Genomic DNA, 21084 nt, shown 5'->3' on the forward strand with positions numbered 1-21084 from the left:
GGAGTATAATTTTGCGGGTGCTAATAGAGCTAATGCACCAGTAATTTTATTGATCTTCACTGGTGAAATGTCTATGGAAGTATCTGGCCGTTTTAGTGTTGGGTTTCTTTTTGAGTAGTTGATTAAAAAGAGTGTTTGAAGAACTTTAAGTCACTTTAGTCTAAGTGAGTCTTTTTTTTTTTTTTTAAGATTTTATTTATTTATTTGACAGAGAGATCACAAGTAGGCAGAGAGGCAGGCAGAGGGAGAGGGGGGAAGCAGGCTCCCTGCTGAGCAGAGAGCCTGATGTGGGGCTCAATCCCAGGACCCTGAAACTAGAACCCGAGCTGAAGGCAGAGGCTTAACCCACTGAGCCACCCAGGGGCCCCTAAGTGAGCCTTTCTAAGTCAGTTTTTCAGGTTCATTTTCAATCGAGAGTTTTAAGAATTTGAAAGTATTGTAGAAAAGATCTGATACTTAATCCCATTCATTGCCCTTACACAGTTCAAAAACACTGCATAATTAGAAAATTATATATGTGATAAAATCTCATTTGTGGTTCTGGGTCCATAAATGAGAATTTACAAGAATAGTGAGAAGCAGAAATATACGTGTGTGTGTGTGTGTGTGTGTGTGTGTGTGTGTGTGTGTGTTGTTGCCCATCAGTGCCCCAAAAGTAAGGCCTCTGAGTCCTAAACTTAAGCTCTTCCTACCCCTTCGACTAGTCTTACCATCTGAGTCCCCTCCACTGCACCCAGCCTGGCCAGGTAAGGCTGCAGAGGGAGGATCTGTGAGCCCCTAGAGGTATTATATTAAGAAAGTTTTGTGTCTAAAATTACTTAGAATTATATTTGTAAATGATACTTGTTCATATTTTTCTTTACTTTAAAAATTTTTTTTTTTATTTTTAAAGATTTTATTTATTTATTTGAGGGAGAGAGAGAGAGAGCATAATACGGGAGAAGGTCAGAGAGAGAAGGAGACTCCCCATGGAGCCTGATGCGAGACTCGATCCTGGGACTCCAGGATCATGACCTGAGCCGAAGGCAGTTGCCCAACCAACTGAGGAGCCCTCATATTTTTCTTTAAAAAGATTATTAAATGCAGTATTTTGTTTTTTTTTTAAACTTTCATGAAATGTTGTTGTCTCCTGTCCCTTGCTTCCAACCCTGCTTCTCAAGGGCAAATACTTTGAATTGTTTCTTCTCTAATAACTTACGCTCACTGCTTGTCTCTAGCATCTCAAATAGTGCCTGTTTGGGCACCTAATAAATCTTGGTTGAATGAATGAAAGATTATTCTTACTCTGTTTCCAGACTTGATAAATAGTTTACAATTTACAAGTACAATTCTAGGTTGATTATCATTTTTCCTCTTGAATAACATTTCTCCACCATCTTAGGATAGAATAGTGTTGCTATTCATATAGAATTCCACTCTGATTCTAGATCTTTGCATGTGACCTATGTTTTCTTTCTGTAAACTTCTGTGATCTCATGTTAGCACTTTAAAAATTTAAGTATGGGGCGCTTGGGTGGCTCAGTGGGTTAAAGCCTCTGCCTTCAGCTCAGGTCATGATCCCAGGGTCCTGGGATGGAGCCCCGCATCGGGCTCTCTGCTCAGCGGGGAGCCTGCTTCCACCTCTCTCTCTCTCTCTGCCTGCCTCTCTGCCTACTTGTGATCTCTGTCTGTCAAATAAATAAATAAAATCTTTAAAAAAAAAATTTAAGTATGCTGGAAATTCAGTGTGGACGTGCCTCTCCCTCAGTAAGGGCAAATGTTCTTGAATCATTTCTTTGATAGGTCTTTCCTTACTCCCTCTCCCCACCAAAAGAGATGAAGAAGTGTGTCTTCCCTATTGTTGTCTTTCTGAAACTTTTAGTCTTGGGATGTTGGGCTTCATGAATTATTTTTATTTTATTTTATTTTATTTATTTTAGCTTTCGGTTTTCACTTATTTATCTCTTTGTCTTAGTGTTGAAATTTCTGGGAGATTTCCTTAGCAGTACCTTCTAATCCTTCCATTAGCTTTTGGTGTGTTATCAAATTTTAAAAGTGTTACCCTATTTTTTGTTTTCCAATTATTCTTTTTTACTTTTTATTTATTTACTTTCTGGCTGTTCTCTTTTTTAAATAGAAAAGTCTGGGATTTAGTTAGAGTGTTGTAGATAGACTTTCAACCTTTCCTGATGTCTTTTTCTCTTGCCCTCCCCTCTTTCTCACAATACTTGATGTCTTTGAGGTCTAAGTCACTTCAAGCTTTGTGCTTGCCTTCTCCTTGCATCTGCCTATACGTATATAGATTATCACTTCCCTCTCTTGGCTAAGTTTGCACCTTTTTTTTTTTTTTTTGCATCTGCTTTCCATCCTCTAAAACTTTTTTTTTGGCTGATTCTTCTATCGTCGTTTCCACTTTTATTGTCATTGAAATGTGTGCGCATTTTAATTGCTATTTGGTGTGGTTTTATGGGGGAAGAGGAGATAAATGCATATGTTCCATCTGCCATTTTAAAATTAGAGTTCTTCCTCTTTGTTTGTGGCCCCAATTCATGTCATTTTATGATTGTAATGCAAATGACAAGTTAGATATGTAAATTTAAAATAAAATAATGAAAGTTGGTTTGAAGAACATTTTGAATGAAAGGTTAATCTGTCTTGATGTCCAGAGAGATAATGTGCCCTGTAATAATGCGTTCTTTGAATTTTATTTGTGTAGAAGAAATTGAGGAAGAATCAGAAACCACAATTGAAGCCGACTTGACGGATAAACAGAAGCATCAGCTGAAACATAGGGAGCTCTTCTTGTCACGCCAGTATGAATCTCTGCCTGCAACGCATATCAGGTAAGAGCAGCTTAGAGGCTGATAGGAAGTATTCAGTAATATCGTGGCAATGAGAAAAAAACACAGAACAGCCTTCTTTGAAGCATTTCTATATTTGCCTCATGATCTTGCTCAACTTGGTCTACTAAAGGCATCATAATGGGATTTCATCTAGGAAATGTATAGTGTGATTACCTTATTAAAGCCCTGCAGGTGTTCTATAGTCAAGTGACCATTTTAGCTCTTCTTGAATCCAGACTTTCCCAATCCACATGCATGCCTGTTCGCATCCTGCAGAAGAGTGTCCCGCAACCACCAGGAAATGCTGTTTTTCTCCAGGTTCCTAGAACGTTACAGAGGCGGACATTAGAATCCTAGAACTAAAACACAAGATCTGGTTCCCAGGCGAGTGATTCTTGACCTTGTAGAATATATGGCCTTTTACTTTCTTTGGAGGATCTCTGGGATGAAAACTATATTCCATATTACTTAACTCGTATCTGCTCTGTACTTTTGATGGGAAGCCAAAGTGAAAAAATTCTGTCCCTGGTTTGTAGTTTGGGGGGTTGTGGAGGAACGCTGGTGGCCTTTTATGAAATATGCTGGTGGTAACATTTAAGCATACATATCTTGGAAGTCTAACAAAATGTTTGAACTCAAAAGGTAGGCAGTTACTGACTGTCAAGGTCAGGTCAGCTTCAGAAAGTAGTTGGCATTTATTCAACCTCAGAGAGACAGTGGGGCTAGCCTGGCGGCCTGTGGGTGGAGGCAGCGCGCTGTGTGCTAGGGAGGGCAGTGTCGTTGTCCGCCTCAAGTTACTGCAAGTTTTTCAGCTTTTGTTCATAATCTTTACTTAATTCACCTCTCTACTAGTCATGATTACCTTAAAAATGGTTTATCTAGGGGTGCCTGGGTGGCTAAGTGGGTTAAGCCTCTGCCTTGAGCTCAGGTCATGATCTTGGTCAGGGTACTGGGATCGAGCCCTGCATCTGGGCTCTCTGCTCAGTGGGGAGCCTGCTTCCCCCTCTCTCTCTGCCTGCCTCTCTGCCTACTTGTGATCTCTTCTCTGTCAAATAAATAAATCTTTAAAAAAATGGTTTATCTAGGGAAATACAGTATATTAATTTTATTTCAAAAATTAGCCCCTTGTCTTTCCCCCAGTGTGGGTATTGAATCTGTCTTTTTTGGCCTAAGTCAGGTTTGGAGACTTACTTAAGCTGTGATTTGGTCCTTGTATCACACACACACACACACACACACACACACCCACGCACCCACCCAGTTCCCAGGACTTTTGTGCATATTTCTCTTTTCAGAAATGGATGCAGAGTTTCTAAAGCAGAAAATGTATGACAGGGATACTAGAATTCCTCGTGCTCCAAATCTTTTCAGAAATAATTTGATCTCAGTAGTTAACATGACAGCATTGCTGAAGAAGTTTTTAATTTTTTTTAATTTGAGAACATTTAAAATATTTATTTATTATTTATTTAAATTAAATTTAGTTAATATATAGTATATAATTAGCTTGAGGGGTAGAATTTAGTGATTTATCAGTTGCATACACTACCCATGCTCATTATATCAAGTGTCCTCCTTAATGCCCATCACCCAGTTACTCCATCCCCCTCCACCTCCCCTCCAGCAACCCTCAGTTTGTTCCCTATTGTTAAGAGTCTCTTATGGTTTGCTTCCCTTTCTGTTTTTATCTTATTTTATTTTTCCTTCCTTTCCCCTGTGTTCATCTGTTTTGTTTCTTAAATTCCACATATGAGTGAAATCGTATGATATTTGTCTTTCTCTGACTGACTTATTTCACTTGCGGATACCCTCTAGTTCCAGCCATGTCATTGCAGATGGCAAGATTTCATTCTTTTTGATGGCTGAGTAATATTCCATTGTGTGTGTATACCACATCTTCTTTATCCATTCATCTGTTGATGGACATCTGGGCTCTCTCTATACTTTGGCTATTGTGGACATTGCTGCTATAAGCATTGGGGTACATGTGCCCCTCGAATCACTATGTTTGTATCCTTGGGATAAATACTAATAGTGCAGTTGCTGTTTTCCAGAGTGGCTGCACCAGCTTGCCTTCTCACCCAACAGTGTAAGAGGGTTCCCCTTTCTCTATGTCCTCGCCAACATCTGTTTTACCTGAGTTGTTAATTTTAGCCATTCTGACTGGTGTGAGGTGGTATCTCATTGTGGTTTCAACTCGTATTTCTCTGATGCTGAGTAATATTGAACATTTTCTCATGTGTCTGTTAGCTGTTTTACTTTATTAGGTTTTTTAGGGGACACTGTGTTTAAATTGGCTACAGTTAGTATATTCTGTATGACTTGGGTCCTTTGCTGGAAAAAATAATCATGCCAGGTAATGTAGAAACAGTCATTTTATCTACCAATGGGGTATTTCAAGAAGTAGGAAAGTAAGCTAATTTTTGTTCAAATCGATGGAACATGGAAACATATTTCATAATTTTCTTAAAGATGTAGATAATAGGGGCGCCTGGGTGGCTCAGTGGGTTTAGCCTCTGCCTTCGGCTCGGGTCATGATCCCAGGGTCCTGGGATCGAGTCCCGCATTGGGCTCTCTGCTCAGCAGGGAGCCTGCTTCCCCCTCTCTCTCTGCCTGCCCCTCTGCCTACTTGTGATCTCCATCTGTCAAATAAATAAATAAAATCTTAAAAAAAAAAAAGATGCAGATAATAAATGCTGAAGAGCCATACGCATTTATTACTTAATTGGAAGAAGCTAGAATATAAAGATTCATTTTAAGCTCAAGAAGTAATGTGGCTAGTCATAAGAATCTTGCCAGAACAAGAATCTGACAAATGGTTTTAAAAATGTATCCAAAACATGCAAGTACATTTTTAATTTACCATCCTGATAGTTTAGAATCTGTTTATAAGTAATGTTTCCTTGAACAGATTGCTTGGAATGGAAAAACTAGTATTGTGTTTTTCATCATCCATAAGAACGGAGACAATATATTAAAATATAATTATTAGGACACCTCTGTGTTGAACACAGAAATTGCATAGAGGATAGGATCATTCATTCAGTCACTGTTGAACATGTTTTCTGAGTATATTCTAGATTAAGGCATTTACTAGGTGCTTGATAAATTAAGATGTAAATTTAAGGAGTTTATCGGGTGAATTTACTGGCAATTCTTTTGAATTATGATGCATTATAAACATTTGAGGCTTTTAATTTTTGCTGTTCTATTCTCTAAGTTGAGAGGGAGTAGTACAGAGCCACAATTTGTCCTCTGTGGCTGTCATTGCCAAACAGCTGAACGGGGTGAGGGGCAGTCTCTGGCCAGAGCACGGAGCCGTGCTAGCCAGCCCTCATGCTGATGTAAACACGTGCACATTGGAGTGATCTTCACAGTTTGCTAATGTTGAAGTCATGCCCTGTCTATTTCTGCTGTAACAGGAGAAAATGACTGAAGCCCCATTGTTCTTTGGCAGCAAAGAGGGGTAATTTGGTGAATACTGGCTTTTTATTCTCCAGGGACATTATCAAGTGCCCAGAATTTCCTCAGTGGCATATGGAACGTAGGAGAAAACCTGACTGAGGCATTCCTGAGGTCCTTTGTAGTCTGTGAGCCACAGTACTCACTGGGTGTTGTAAGCATTTCACAGTGGCATGGAGGCACCTCTTTGTTCCTTCTGATCCCACTGGCAGAGAGGGCGAGTCACCAGCACCAGGACAGTTCTGGATGGTTAGGGATTTACTTGGTGTTCGTGAGCTACGGAGGACTTGAGCGATGAAAACATCTTTGGGATGCTTTTGGGGGTGCAGGAAGAGAGGCAGCTCACATCATGCACAGCGCCTGAAGTCATTACTAATAGATGATACGCTGCGAAGTCTCTAAAGCGCTAGAACATTGTTGTGTCATGTGCTGGACCTGTTCTGGATATATAATACTGTCTTCAGTCTTAGGCCATATTTGTCAGCCTTGGCTTTTAACAATTCTGACATTCATTGAACCTTTGTGACAGATGTTATTCCAGTTGCTTTATATGTATTTTATTTACTCCTCGCACTGACTTTACAAAGTAGGTCCTGTTATCCCCATTTTACAGACGAGACTGAAGCACGAAAAGGTTAAGTAACCTGTCAGTTTCATGACTTTTACATAGCAGATTGGGAGGTTGAACCCAGACCACACGGCTGCAGATGGACAGAATTACGACGTGTACATGACCGGTGGTGTTAAACAGCATCAGAGATAAAAGAAAAGCTATTGAGTTACTTGTTGGATGGGTAGGCTCTTTGATATTTTATTTTTTCACATAATTTTCTACTCAGATGTTCAGGTCAACAGGACAGACTACATTAAAAACTAAGTTAAACATATAAGCTGTACTATTATACTAAAAGATGATGCTGCCGTGCTAGATGTACAGTAGCCGCTGGGAACTACCTGCTTGATTGGGTGCCTGAGTTTATGGATATATCTTGTATTTGGTCCAGTGTCAGTTTTTTCCACATTTTGAACACAAAAAGCTTGGCTTTTTAAAAGCTGCTAATTACAGCATTCTGCGTATGGTGATTAATGCCTCTTCCCAGCCTCTGGTGCAGGTAGTTAGTCATTTAAAAAGAGCCAGTTCTTTCCTGTTTGCCAACTTGGGATTCTGGATCACAGCCTTTGAAGTTATGCTTCATTGTGTCTTAAAAGCATTTTCTTAGGTACCTGTTGATTATTGGCCTCAAATATTTCCTGCAGTAAGGGCTTTTGGACCTGATGATTTGTCCTCTAAGTCTGCCCTTATTGTGAAGACAGAGTGATGGTGGAGAAAGCATTATATCCATGTTGTTAGACTTGGCCTTCATTCAGAGCATCACTGGTAAGGATCCTGCCTGCCTCATTGCTTAACCTTGTCCATGCGTTTTAAGAAGTTCAGAGAAGCTATTTCAGAAAGTGATGTCAGCGGTAGGGTAAGTCTTAAAGACATAAATGCACATAGTGTTCAAGTAGTCCCTTCATGGCAGGGTGCCTCAGAGAAGTCCTTACTTCTTATCCTTTTAAACAAATTTTAGGCTAGGATTCCAGAATATAGATGATCTCTGTTCTTGCTCTGTAGAAGACGGACTGCAACCACAATCGGTAGGAACCTCTCCTTGGTTTCTGCCATGCCATGCTGCTGCTGCATGGTCTCCTCACCTCCAAAATGAGGAGCTTTCTTAATTCAATTGAAAAAATATCTTGAGCAGCCATTAAAAATCTTGGGGCTTATGTATAATTTGTCTCGATTGTTCAAGACAGGCATCATCTTAGAGTGTAAGATTCTTGAAGGTTGGTGTCTTTATTTTTGTTTTTCCTGCCTGCTGTGGAACACAGCATGAAACAGCCAGTCAGAATTCGAAGTTTGCATTGTTTTCATTTAAGTTCCTATTCTTAAAGGGCATAAAAAGTCATCAACAGATAGTAGAATAATCTCTTCTCAACTATTACTGATCATAAGTGAAATTTTAGATTATGTGCCTCCCTCCTTTCATGAGAATGAAGGATTGGATGTCTGGAATTACGGGTTACTCAGGACTCTCAGAGAGAGTGAGTTATCAGAGTCAGCGTCAGGCTTTTACCTGGAGGGCTAGGCAGAGGATAGGAAATTGTTTTTGTGTGCATACTATCACTGAATAAGGTGAGTTTATGAACAGTATATAGCAACCATGAGAAAGGGAGAAATTGAAGTTTCTAGCAAGCAGGAGTTACTTGAAGGATGGAAGACCAGAGTTCTTTTCTTGATCCCTAATGTTGGTAAGGGTAGGGAAATAGATAAATAACTCTAATATATTTGAGTGTTACTATAATTAGAAACATCAGATTATAATATGTGCATATCTAACAGTTCCATTTTTTGGATTTTATTTAACCGAAGTTCTTGATGCAAGTTTGTAGAGATACATACTCATTTGTTGTTTATTGAAGACTTATTTTATTTAGTCAGTAGTTTTTACTTTGTGAATAAATGAGATCATTCTCATTAGTAAGCATGTGTCTGCATCATGAGTATAAATAGGAATTTGGTATTTGATAGGTTTTAGATTTGTTTTAATATCAGAAAATGCAAGCAACTTAAAAAAAAAAGATTTTATTTATTCATTTGAGGGAGAGTGAGAGAGAGAAGCAGACTCCCTACTGAGCAGGGGGCCCAATGTGGGGCTTGATCCCAGGACCTTGGGATCATGACCTGAGCTGAAGGGAGACACTTAACTCACTTAGCCACCCAAGTGCCCTCAAGCAACTTTCATCTTTATGGTTTTCCGTATTTTGGGTTTTCTTCCTGAAATGCAAACACATTAGACATAGAATGGGAAGAAGTTTATTTTATAATTTGCAAATTTGGACATTAGACAGAGAGGGAAAAGACCATTTTGATTTCATTTTTATCACTTTACTTGCTGACAACATGGCTGGTTCTAACAAAGACAGAATAGATGGAAATTCATTGAGAACTCGGCTTTATCCTCCTTTCTCCAGTAGCAGAAAACTAGTATCATTAACTATTGGTACCATGTGATGCAGACCTGTTTTTAATTTAAGGGTACATTTTTCTTGCAAAATGCTCTTTCTTTCAAGAATCATTGTCAGTTCAGAGGCGCTTGTGTGGCATAGTCAGGTGTCTGACTCTCGGTTCTAACTCAGGTTCTGATCTCAGAGTCATGTGATTGAGCCCCAGCATTAAAATTTTAAAGATTTGGGGCATCTGGGTGGCTCAGTGGGGTAAAGCCTCTGCCTTCGGCTTGGGTCATGGTCCTGGGGTTCTGGGATCGAGCCCTATGTCGGGCTCTCTGGTCGGCAGGGGGCCTGCTTCCCCCCACCCTCACCCCCTGCCTGCCTCTCTGCCTACTTGTGATCTCTCTCTCTCTGTCAAATTAAAAAAAATAAAATCTTTGAAACTTTAAAGATTTTACTTGAGAGAGAGAGAGATTACATGAGAGAACAAAAGCAGTGGGGAGGGTCAGAGGCAGAGGGAGAAGCAGACTCCCAGCTGAGCAGGGAGCCTGAAGAGGGCCTCCATCCCAGGACCCTGAGACCACAACCTGAGCCGAAGGGAGATGCTTAACCTACAGAGCCACCCAGGTGCCCCTGCATATTAAAATTTTAAAATAAATTTATTTTCTGATAGTGAAAGAGTTATAATTTATTGTTGAAATGTTGAAAATACAGGAAGAGGCACGTACACAGGCACATACCCTTGTCACTCCTGCATTCAGCACCACTGACATTTGGGTGTGTCATTCCTGCGTTTCTCTTTTCTACTCTTAATGTGTACCGTTGGACTGGGGCTGTGCATTGCCGGAAGTACCCAGGAATGGCAGAGGTACTGCATTCCGTGTGTGTGGGACTTCCTCTCTCATTAGGTAGTGCTTACACTTTTTCTTTGTTTTTTTTTAAGTAGTGCTTACTCTTCAGCGTCACTGGGATCATCTTTGCTCTTTCTAGGTTGGTTGGTTTGTTTTTAAATATTTGAGAAATGTGGTTGGAAAAGGAACAATGGAACAGCAGGAGGAGGGGAGGACCGTTAAATAAAGGCTGGAAAAATTCCATTCTTGAGAAGCTGACAGACATGCCTGATAAGTTTGATATATGTGAGGGAGCAGAATAAAACTAGAGTAAGAATACTTTGTCACTCAGAAACAGTGCTCATTCAAAAACAAATCCAAGTGTCACTGCCCTGGAATAGGCAAAGATTTCCTGTGATCATGAAGGTACTACTCTTCTATGTTTTCTTGAAGTTTGACTGTTTTACCTTTGGTATTTTTTAACCCCCCTTTAAAAAAAAAAAAAAGTAGCGGCGCCTGGATGGCTCAGCGTGTTAATCCTCTGCTTTCAGCTCAGGTCTTGATCTCAGAGTCCTGGGATTGAGCCCCTCATAGGGCTCTCTGCTCAGTGGGGAGCCTGCTTCCTCCTCTCTCTCTGCCTGCCTCTCTGCCTACTTGCGATCTCTCTCTCTGTCAAATAAGTAAATATAATAGTTTTTAAAAAAATAAATAAATAATTTTTTTTTTTTTTTTAAAAGGAAGTTCTATACCCAGCAGGGGGCTCATACTCACGACCTGATCAAGAGTCTCATGCTCCACCAATTGAGCCAGCCAGGTGCCCCACCTTTTGTGTGTAAGTCTGTTTTATGTATATGGTGTGAAGAGGGGTCAGTCAGAAAACTAAGATTAAAAAGATACGTTTAGGGTGCCTAGGTGACTCAACCAGTTAAGCCTCCAACTCTTGGTTTTGGCTAGGTCATTATCTCAGCGTCGTGAGATTGAGCCTCGCTGGGTTCCTCACTGGGTGTGGAGCCAGCTTAAGATTCTCTCCCTCTCCCCTGCTCCCAAAAAAAAAGATATCATTTACAAAAGGCATCAAACACCTAGAATAAATCTAAAGAAAGATGTATGAGAAAAGGCATCTCAGATTCCACTTAAGAACGTTCTTGACAAAATAGTACAATTTATTATTTTAATAAATTTCAATTCCTCTTTAAAAATTTTTTTATTTTTTTATTTTTTTATTTTTTGGGGGTGGGACAAAGGGAGAGGGAGAGGGACTCTAAAAGTAATACCCACCCCACATTAAGATGCTGTTAAACTTCTCTCAGGTCATTTAGAAAATATAGTTTACAATATTGGGAGTTGTCTCTGTGTGTCTCTTTGTCAAGTAGACTTGTCAAATGTTTGGGAAATGCATTGTGACTCTGATAAGTTTATTCACCAGTGAAAAAACATTTCCATCCATTTCTAAAAGTTGGAATTTGAAAATTTTTTTGGTTCATGTTTTATGTAGAGCAAATAATATTTGAAGGTAAAATTTTTCTTTAGGTGGTCATGCATATCAGAAACTAATGAATGGGGGCGCCTGGGTGGCTCAGTGGGTTAAGCCGCTGCCTTCGGCTCAGGTCATGATCTCGGAGTCCTGGGATCGAGCCCCGCATCGGGCTCTCTGCTCAGCAGGGAGCCTGCTTCCTCCCCCTCTCTCTCTGCCTGCCTCTCTGCCTGCTTGTGATCTCTCTGTCAAATAAATAAATAAAATCTTAAAAAAAAAAAAAAAAAAGAAACTAATGAATGAACTGAAAATGTGTATCTATGGAGTAGAGTTGTTTTTTTAAATAAAAAATGTTCCAGAGACTGTGAAGCTGTAGTTAATAGATGAGAGTTGATGGGAATAGATTGCCATAGTGAGTTTATGAATTGGCATGGTTGGGGGATAGTATATCCATATATGGTTTGAAGTAAACTGGCATCCAAAAGCAGTGGATAATAGAGCAAATTTGTTTTGTCGTCAAGATCACAGAAAACTGATCTGCCCCCCTCCTTTTAAAAAATATAAACATTTGGTTGGAAGAACAAATACTGTTAAATGTCTATACTGCCCATAATAATCTACAGATTTAATGCAGTCCCTATCAAAATACCAATAGTATTTTTCACAGAACTAGAACAAATATTCCTAAAATTTGTATGGAACCACCAGAAGACCTCAAACAGCCAAAGCAATCTTGAAAAAGAAAAACTTAACTGGAAGTATCACAATTCCAGACTTCAAGTTATATTACAAAGCGGTAGTACTTAAAACAGTATGGTACTGGTATAAAAGTACACACATAGATCAGTGGAGCAGACTAGAAAACCCAGAAATAAACACATAATTATATGGTCAATTAATCTTTGACAAAGGAAGAACAAATATGCAGTGGGAGAAAGTCTTCTTCAACAAATGGTATTGGGAAAACTGGATAGCTAACTACATGCAAAAGAGCAAAATTGGACCATATTTTTTTACTATATACAAAAGAAAAAAAGCCCACTAAAAATGAGTTAAAGACCTAAATGTGAGACCAGAAACCATAAAAATCATTGAAGACAGCACAGGCAATAATTTCTCTGACATCAGTTGTAACACAATTTTCCAAGATATATCTCCTGAGGCAAGAGTAATAAAAGCAAAAATAAGCAAAAAAAAAAAAAAAAGGAAACCCACTTGCATTGTTGGGAATGTGAACTGGTGCAGCCACTTTAGAAAACAGTATGTAATTTCCTCAAACAATTAAAAATAGAAAAAAAAATTAAAAATACTCACTACTGGGTATTTACCCCCAAAATACAAAAACACGAATTCAAAGGGATACATGTACCCCTGTGTTTATTGCAGCATTGTTCACAATAGTCAAACTATGGAAGCAGCCCAAGATAGGTGAATGGATAAAGAAGATGTGGTGTGTGTGCGTGCACACATACACACAGGAACATTACTCAACCATAAAAAAGAATGAAATCTTGCCATTTGCAAAAAGGTGGATGGAGCTGGAAAATATAATGCTAACTGAAATAAGTCAGTCAGAGAAAGACAAATACCGTATGATCTCACTCATATGTGGAATTTAAGAAACAAAACAAAAGAGCAAAAGAAAAAAGAGACAAACCAAGAAATAGACTCTTTATATAGAGAGAACAAACTGATAGTTACCAGAATGGGGTGGGGTAAGGGCATGAGTGAAATAGGTGATGGGAATTATAGCATTCACTTAATCATGATGAAAAAAAAATTTTTTTTAAATGTAAACAGGGGCCCTTGGGTGGCATAGTCGGTTAAACATCTGACTCTTGGTTTCAGCTCAGGTCCTGACCTCAGGGTCATATGATCAAGCCCCGAGTCAGTCTCCATGCTTAGCACAGAGTCTGCTTGGGACACTCTCTCCCTTTGGGGCACTTGGATGGTTTAGTCATTAAGTGTCTGCCTTTGGCTCAGGCCCTGATCCCAGGGTCCTGGAATTGAGCCCTGTATCGGGCTCCTTGCTCTGTGGGAAGCCTGTTTCTCTCCCTCCTACTCCTGCTTGTGTTCCCTCTCTTGCTGTGTCTCTCTCTGTCAGATAAATAAAATCATAAAAAAAAAAATGTAAACATTTGGGGAGGATATGTAATATATTGACATGGCTCAAAATCATAGTATGGGGTTCAAAATCAAAATGTGGAGTACACAGTAAAATTTCTTGCTCCTATACAGCCCCCCATTCTATCACTATTCCTAGAATCTTGTGTATACTTCTAGAAACATTTCATGTACATAGAAGCAATGAGGTGTGTGTGTTTGTGTCTGTAGTAAGTCGTGGAGTAAATTATACACTATTATACGTTGTGAACATGCTATAAAGGCATCTACCTATTTGAGTTGTGTCTTTCCACAGTAAGCTTTATTCAGTCAAAGCAAGGTTAACATAATTGTAAACCGGGGGGTTTACAGACTCAGTGACAATTGTAATTGTAACAATTGTAAACTGGGGCTCCAGACTCAGTGACATTTCACTATACATTCAATTTGCCTTCATACAGGGCACACAAAGAAAAGCACAGTACAAAGTCACACAGCAGATAAGATACAGTACGGGGTAAGAAGTAAACGAACCAGATGCTCAGTCAGTCTGTGAGTGCACAGTTGAGATGAGGTCTTGGTCCCATCCAGGTCAGCTCTTGGTACTTACTGCTTATTAGGTTCGATCACTGGAGCATCTCTGTTGTGGTCAGAGATCAATCTGGCAGAGCTTTCAGGGGGCAGTTGCCTTTTTAATGCGCCCAGACACGGAAGGGTCAGCATCTAGGGAGTCTGTTTGCTGCAAAAGCCCTTCATTTTTAAAGGGGTATGGTCAGTCTTGGGCCTTTGCAGGTCTCTTCTAGTTGTACTGATTATCAGCTCTCAGTTCTTCCGGGCTGTCCTGGCTTTGTGGGTTATCAGTTTTGGAAGCCATCAGCCCATGCTGGTTTCGGTGGTATCTGGTCTTAGCTGTAATGCCCTTGGCTTTACATCATTGCTTGACATGAGTCACTGCTTGACATGAGTGACTCTATCTTACTGTCTGTGTTGTGGTTTTTAAATGAAATTATTTTGGTAATAATTCCATATCTGATAGTAAAGATCTGCTTCATTCTTTTCTGTAGCTGTTTTATATGTCTAATTTGTTTAATCCTAATTGATAAACAATTGGTTCATTTTAGTCTTTTGGTGTTAAAATGAATGCTGCAAAGAATAGACTTGTGCATGGGTCACTTCACAGTGTGATTTTGAGGAGATGTACAAAATAAATTATACCAAGTAAAATAGATGAGAATGTCCTAATTATGTTTTTTGGATTTTGTATTTATTTGTATTTCTGTGCAGGGAGATTCAAGTGAAAAAGGATTTGTGATTTGTTTTTTGTTTTATGGGTTGTTTTACTTTTTTTTTTTAAAAGATTTTATTTATTTATTTGACAGACAGAGATCACAAGTAGGCAGAGAGGCAGGCAGAGAGAGAGAGAGGAGGAAGCAGGCTCCCTGCTGAGCAGAAAGCCCAATATGGGGCTCAATCCCAGGACTCTGGGATCATGACCTGAGCTGAAGGCAGAGGCTTAACCCACTCACTGAGCCACCCAGGCGCCCCGGTTGTTTTACTTTTTAGGGTTTTGTAATTTTTAAGTCTATTAGGCCTTTTTTGTCATCTTTAGAGAAAACAACAACCAAAAAATTAACTAAAGCTCTGTGCCTAATGTGGGGGTTGAACTCACAACCCCACATGCTCTAGTGAGTGAGTCAGCCAGGTGACCTGAGAAAACAAAATTTTTTTAAAGATTTATTTATTTATTTATTTGATAGACAGAGATCACAAGTAGGCAGAGAGGCATGCAGAGAGAGAGAGGAAGGGAAGCAGGCTCCGTGCCAAGCAGAGAGCCTGATGCGGGGCTCCATCCCAGAATCCTGGGATCATGACCTAAGCCGAAGGCAGAGGCTTTAACCCACTGAGCCACCCAGGCGCCCCCTGAGGAAACAATTTTTAAAAGACTTATGTTTATTGAAAAATAGGTAGTGATGCTAACATAGAACTCCCTTAAATTTGCAGACTCTCTTCAGATTAGCTATTAATATTAAAGGAACTTATTTGGAATCTAAAAAAAGATTCTAATAAAAGAATTTTTCTTCCTGTACTAATTTTTATTATGCCAATGTTTTTATTTTAAGATGTTAGATTTTTGCGATTTTATTGCTGTTTGTAAACAAAATTTTAATTAGCCAAAAGAGTACTGTTGATGACTACAAGTAGTCCTGCTTAAGAAGCTAACACAAGAGGGGCCTGCGGCTCAGTTGGTTAAGCATTTAGCTCTTGGTTTCAACTCAGGTTATGGTCTTGTGGGTCATGGGATAAAACCCCACATTGCGGCGGCGGGGTGGGGGGGGCGTCTGCACTCAGCAGGGAGTCTGCTTGAAGATTCTCTTCTTCTGTCCCTCCCCCTGCTCACACTCTCATGCTCGTAGTCTCTCTAAAGTGAAATAAATCTAATAAAAAAAGGAAACTAACATAAGGAAGTTATTACTTAGCATTCTTAAACTCATTGGATTTCTTAGTAGAAGAAAGAGGAAAAATGCAGTGAGAGAAGATCATACCACAATTTAACATTTTAAAGTCTACATGTTTAGCACACTTCTTGAATATTGTCTTTGTATGGTATAATCTTTACCTTGAAATGATCATCCTCTGTAGGTTGAAGTGTTTCCTTCTCTGACAAGAATCCCAGGGCAGAATGGGCTGGGTGAATCCCAGAATCCCACTGGGCTGGATGAAAGTATATTCTACATGTTGTCCCAAGCTCTGGTGTTCCACATGGTTGTGAAAATGCCTGTGAGATTTTTTGGTAATCAGAACAGTTTGTCATACTGTGCTAGGAAAGAGGACCTTCCTGATGCCTACTGACTTCTTTTGGACATTCCACTTTCTTCTAGCTATAAAAGGCAAAAGCGGGGGCACCTGGGTGGCTCAGTCGTTAAGCTTCTGCCTTTGGCTTGGGTCATGATCCCAACATACTGGGATCGAGCCCCACATCGGGCTCCCTGCTCAGCAGGAGGCCTGCTTCTCCCTCTCTCATTCCCCCTGCTTGTGTTCCGTCTCTTGCTGTATCTCTCTCTATCAAATAAATAAATAAAATCTTAAAAAAAAAAAAAGGCAGAAGTGGTACCAAGAGAAGGATCTTTTTCCCCCTTGAATTCCTCTTTTACAGTTCGTTTTGTATTTATTATCAAATCTCCAGAATCATGGATTCAGGTTTTGTTGCTTTGGTTTTCTCCACATGCCACAGAGAGAATGAGCTTTCCAAAATATTACTTGTCATTTTTCTTTGTAGAATCCATTGATCTGAGGAGCCTGGGTGGCTCCGTGGGTTAAGCCTTTGCCTTTGCTCAGGTCATGATCTCAGGGTCCTGGGATCAAGCCCCACATCAGGCTCTCTGCTCAGCAGGGAACCTACTTCCCCCTCTCTTTCTGCCTGCCTCTATGCCCACTTGTGATCTCTTTCTCTCTGTCAAATAAATAAATAAAATCTTAAAAAGAAGAACCCACTGATCTATCCCATTAAACCCAGACTTCTCTTCTTGGCTTTTTATTCCTTTACCTTACCTACTCAAACACCTGTTCCAGGTTTTATTTTGTTGGCCTTCTTTAATTTTTATTTTCTAACATCTGTTAAAGCAATATTAACAGAAAATGTATCTTTGAATAGAAATATTTAAAGTCCAGGGGTGCCTGGGTGGCTCAGTGGATTAAGCCGCTGCCTTCGGCTCAGGTCATGGTCTCAGGGTCCTGGGATCGAGCCCCGCATCAGGCTTTCTGCTCAGCAGGGAGCCTGCTTCCTCCTCTCTCTCTGCCTGCCTCTCTGCCTGCTTCTGATCTCTCTCTTTCAAATAAATAAATAAAATCTTAAAAAAAAAAAAAAGAAATATTTAAAGTCCAGATTTCTTTCTCTCCTTTTGGTCCTTTTTATAGTCTAAAGATATAAAATCAGATTCTTTCACTTTTGTTTTAGGGTCTTTCAGGTGTTTGTTTCTTAAGAAATGCGTAAGAATACTGGTTCCGGGGCGCCTGGTTGGCTCAGTCAGTTAAGCATCTGATTCTTGATTTTGGCTCAGGTCATGAGGTCTTGGGATCGGGCCCCACGTTTGGCTCTGTGCTCAGCACAGACTCTGCTTCAGATTCTTTCTCCCTCTCCTTCCCACTCACTCTCTCTCTCAAATGAATAAAATCTTTAACTAAAGGAAGGGAGAAGGGGAGGGAGGGAGAAAGAAAGGAAGGAAGGAAGGAAGGGAGGGAGGGAAAGAAAGACTGGTTCATCAGCTCTAGAGCAGAGGTTCTCAGCCAGGGACAGTTTTGTCTCCTGGGGGTCATTCAGCAAAGTCTGAACAGTTTTGGTCGTCTCAGCTAGGTGTGGGGGTGCTACTCTTGTCCAATGGGTTGATGCCAGGAATACTGTTAAACACCCTGTGTACATAGGACAGCCTGCCACAGCGAAGAATTCCCTGGCTTCCTATGTTAATAATGCTAAGGTTGAGAAAACTTGGTGTAGACTCATGGTAAATAATCTTTGCTTCCTGGTATATGTATTAATTATACAAATTTATACACTTTGTTTAATTACGATCTCCCTTTTTACTTTAAATTTAAATTGTATTATTTTTAAAAGTCAAATATATGCATATAGTTATATAATAATATCCAAGGCAGTCATAAGCCTAGTTTCCCCTCCACAGGCATTTTCAGCTTTTCTCTGTGGCTTCTGTATTTACACCACTCTTACACTGCTACTGTTATTTTTTCAATTTTCTAAATCTCTCTCTACTCTCTCTTCTCTTTTCCTTTCCTTCATGTTCCCAATATATCATGTTTTTTAAACTTAATAATCATTCATTGTATTTTATGAACATGTAAGGATTCCCCGTGTATTCTTTCTTGTACAACCTTTTGTTTTCCTTGAAGTTAATTGTTTTGCCATTCTTTTCGATTAGTCTTCTAAAATAGAAAAAATTCTTAGTCCTTGCTTATCTTGAAAATATTTTCTGCACTTAGCCAGTGATTTGTTTAGGCATATAATTCTGCTTTGGAAATCATTTCATTCAGAATTTTGAATCTTTCTTTTAGTCCTATTTAACTGTGTTGCTGTTGTGAAATGTAATTTTCTGAAAGCATTTTGGATCTTTGAACTTCATTATTTTTTTGTTTGGTTGTCCATTGTATTTAGTGGATTAAATGCTGTGTAAAACTGCTTATTCACTGAATTTCTAATCACAGAACCTAGCATTGTTTTTATATGAGAAGCTGTTCAGAATCTGAGCAACTGTAAGACTCATAAGGCCATTGAGAAAAATGCCTTTTTAAAAAAAGATTTATTGGGGCACCTGGGTGGCTCAGTGGGTTAAAACCTCTGCCTTTGGCTCAGGTCGTGATTCCAGGGTCCTGGGATCGAGCCCCGCGTCCGGCCCTCTGCTCGGCGGGGAGCCTGCTTCCCCCTCTCTCTGCCTACTTGTGGTCAAATAAATAAATAAAATCTTTAAAAAATAAATAAAAATTAAAAAAGATTTATTTAGGGGCACCTGGGTGGTTCAGTCATTAAGTGTCTGCCTTCCACTTGGGTCATCCCAGGGTTCTGGGATCAAGCCCCGCATTGGTCTCCCTGCTCTGCAGGAAGCCTGCTTCTCCCTTTAGCACTCCCCTGCTCACTGGCTTGTGTTCCCTGTCTCGCTGTCAAATAAATAAAAAATAATATAAAATAAGAAATGGAAGGAAATTATTAAAAAAAAAAAGATTTATTTATTTGAGAGAAAAGGGCATGCATGTTGTGTGGGCGAGTGTGTGGGAGGGGCAGAGGGAGAGGGAGAATCTCACACAGACTCTCCCTGCTGAGCCTGGATTCCTCTTGGGGAACTTGATCTCACCACCCTGAAATCATGACCTGAGCCGAAATCAGGAGTTGGATGTTTAACTCACTGAGTCACCCAAATACCCTGAAAAATGCCTTTTTTTAGTTAAAAAAAAAAAAAAATTCTTTCATTGAACAAGAAGGGGTTTAGTCAGACCCTGCATCTCTGTACTAGTGGCTTTCAAGTTCACTGTGCTTAACGATCACCTGGTTATGCTTGTTTTCCATGTAGACTCCTTGATCCCTCCCCGAGATACTTGGATTCAGTAAATCTGACTAAGGATCATCTGGTGATACTTATCAACCAAATGGATTTTTTTTTTTAAGATTTTATTTATTTATTTGACAAGAGAGAGATCACAAGCAGGCAGAGAGGCAGGCAGAAAGAGAGGAGGAAGCAGGCTCCCTGCTGAGCAGAGAGCCCGGTGCAGGGCTCTATCCAGGACCCTGAGATCATGACCTGAGCCGAAGGCAGAGGCTTATCCCACTGAGCCACCCAGGCGCCCCAACCAAATGGATTTCTTGATCCCTCCCCAGGATCAGTGAGTCTGGTGTAGCACTAAGAAATTTGCATTTTCCTATGCAGGCACCCTAGTCAAGCTGCAGTACTATGAAACTGAGAGTCTTCAGGCAGTGGGGAAATGGATGCTCATTTCAACTTCCTCTTTTATTTATACAAATAGGGAGTGTCTTTAAATAAAAGAAATACATAATTTGTGTGCACATTTTTACATGTGGTGTTTGAGTCTCTGGGATGATGCTGAACACCTGTTAAGCAGATAACAGGCCGAACAGCACCTGCCGTTAGACATGGGACTGTGTTGTGTCGTAATTATTGATTCACATGTCTGTCTGTCCCAGCACACTGCGCAGTCTCTGAAGCAGGACAGAGGATGTTTTAAAAAACCTTTTTCAGTGATCTGTGGGAAAGTGTGTTGTCTCTGGAAATTCTGTGTTGCCGTATAGTTCCTCGTAGAAGAGTGGTATGAGTAATGATATAGGCCTGTGGTGATCTTTCTTTGTGTTAAGGTCTTTAATGAGTTTTGTATTTATATCATCATCTTTGGATATCTTTATTCCTTAAGGACTAAAGTGTGGTGGAAGAGAACAATTAGGATCATTGCTTGAGATTCATCATTGACCAGCTGGGTTATCTATATAACAGTTTGCTAATAGTTCCTTTGGTTTGGTGTAGTCTTAAAATTTGTCATATTTTTTTCTGTGAGCCAAGATTTGTTCAGCATAAAGGAAACCAGCACTTTAAGTCTCTTTTTAAACTACTTTTATCAACAACTCTTGGCGTGGTAGCACATGTGTTAATTACATATTCATATTTACTTCATAAAATAATTCTGACTCAACCTCCTGCTTTGTTAGCTGTTAGTATATGTACTTGAATATTTTAAGTGTCAGATTTTCATTTTTAATTTGGCAGAAAATACGCAGCTACAGTAAAGAAAATTAAAAAATGAAAATCACCTATTATTTTTTTATCTTTGCATAAAAGCTACATTCCTCCAAATAATTTATATTTTAGATTGGCTGGGTGTCCTCTTGATT

The 21084-nt window shown here is 39.7% G+C and overlaps 1 protein-coding gene across 4 annotated transcripts in view; it reads left to right on the top strand.

Annotated features, from left to right (window-relative positions):
* Positions 1 to 2665: 2665 nt before the first annotated feature.
* The window catches only part of LOC116858884 (metastasis-associated protein MTA3), a 102793-nt gene continuing 84374 nt past the window's right edge, over positions 2666 to 21084 (top strand). For all 4 annotated transcript variants that reach the window (XR_004381037.1, XM_032843833.1, XM_032843831.1 and 1 more), the window contains exon 1: positions 2666 to 2822. Coding sequence is in view for 3 of the 4 variants with exons in the window: in XM_032843833.1 (XP_032699724.1) it covers positions 2668 to 2822 (155 nt within the window). In the remaining variant the exon portion in view is untranslated. The remainder of the gene's footprint in view (positions 2823 to 21084) is intronic.

Source organism: Lontra canadensis, unplaced genomic scaffold (assembly GCF_010015895.1).
Source record: "Lontra canadensis isolate GAN:19392208 unplaced genomic scaffold, GSC_riverotter_1.0 scaffold144, whole genome shotgun sequence".
NCBI classification, from domain to species: Eukaryota; Metazoa; Chordata; class Mammalia; order Carnivora; family Mustelidae; genus Lontra; species Lontra canadensis.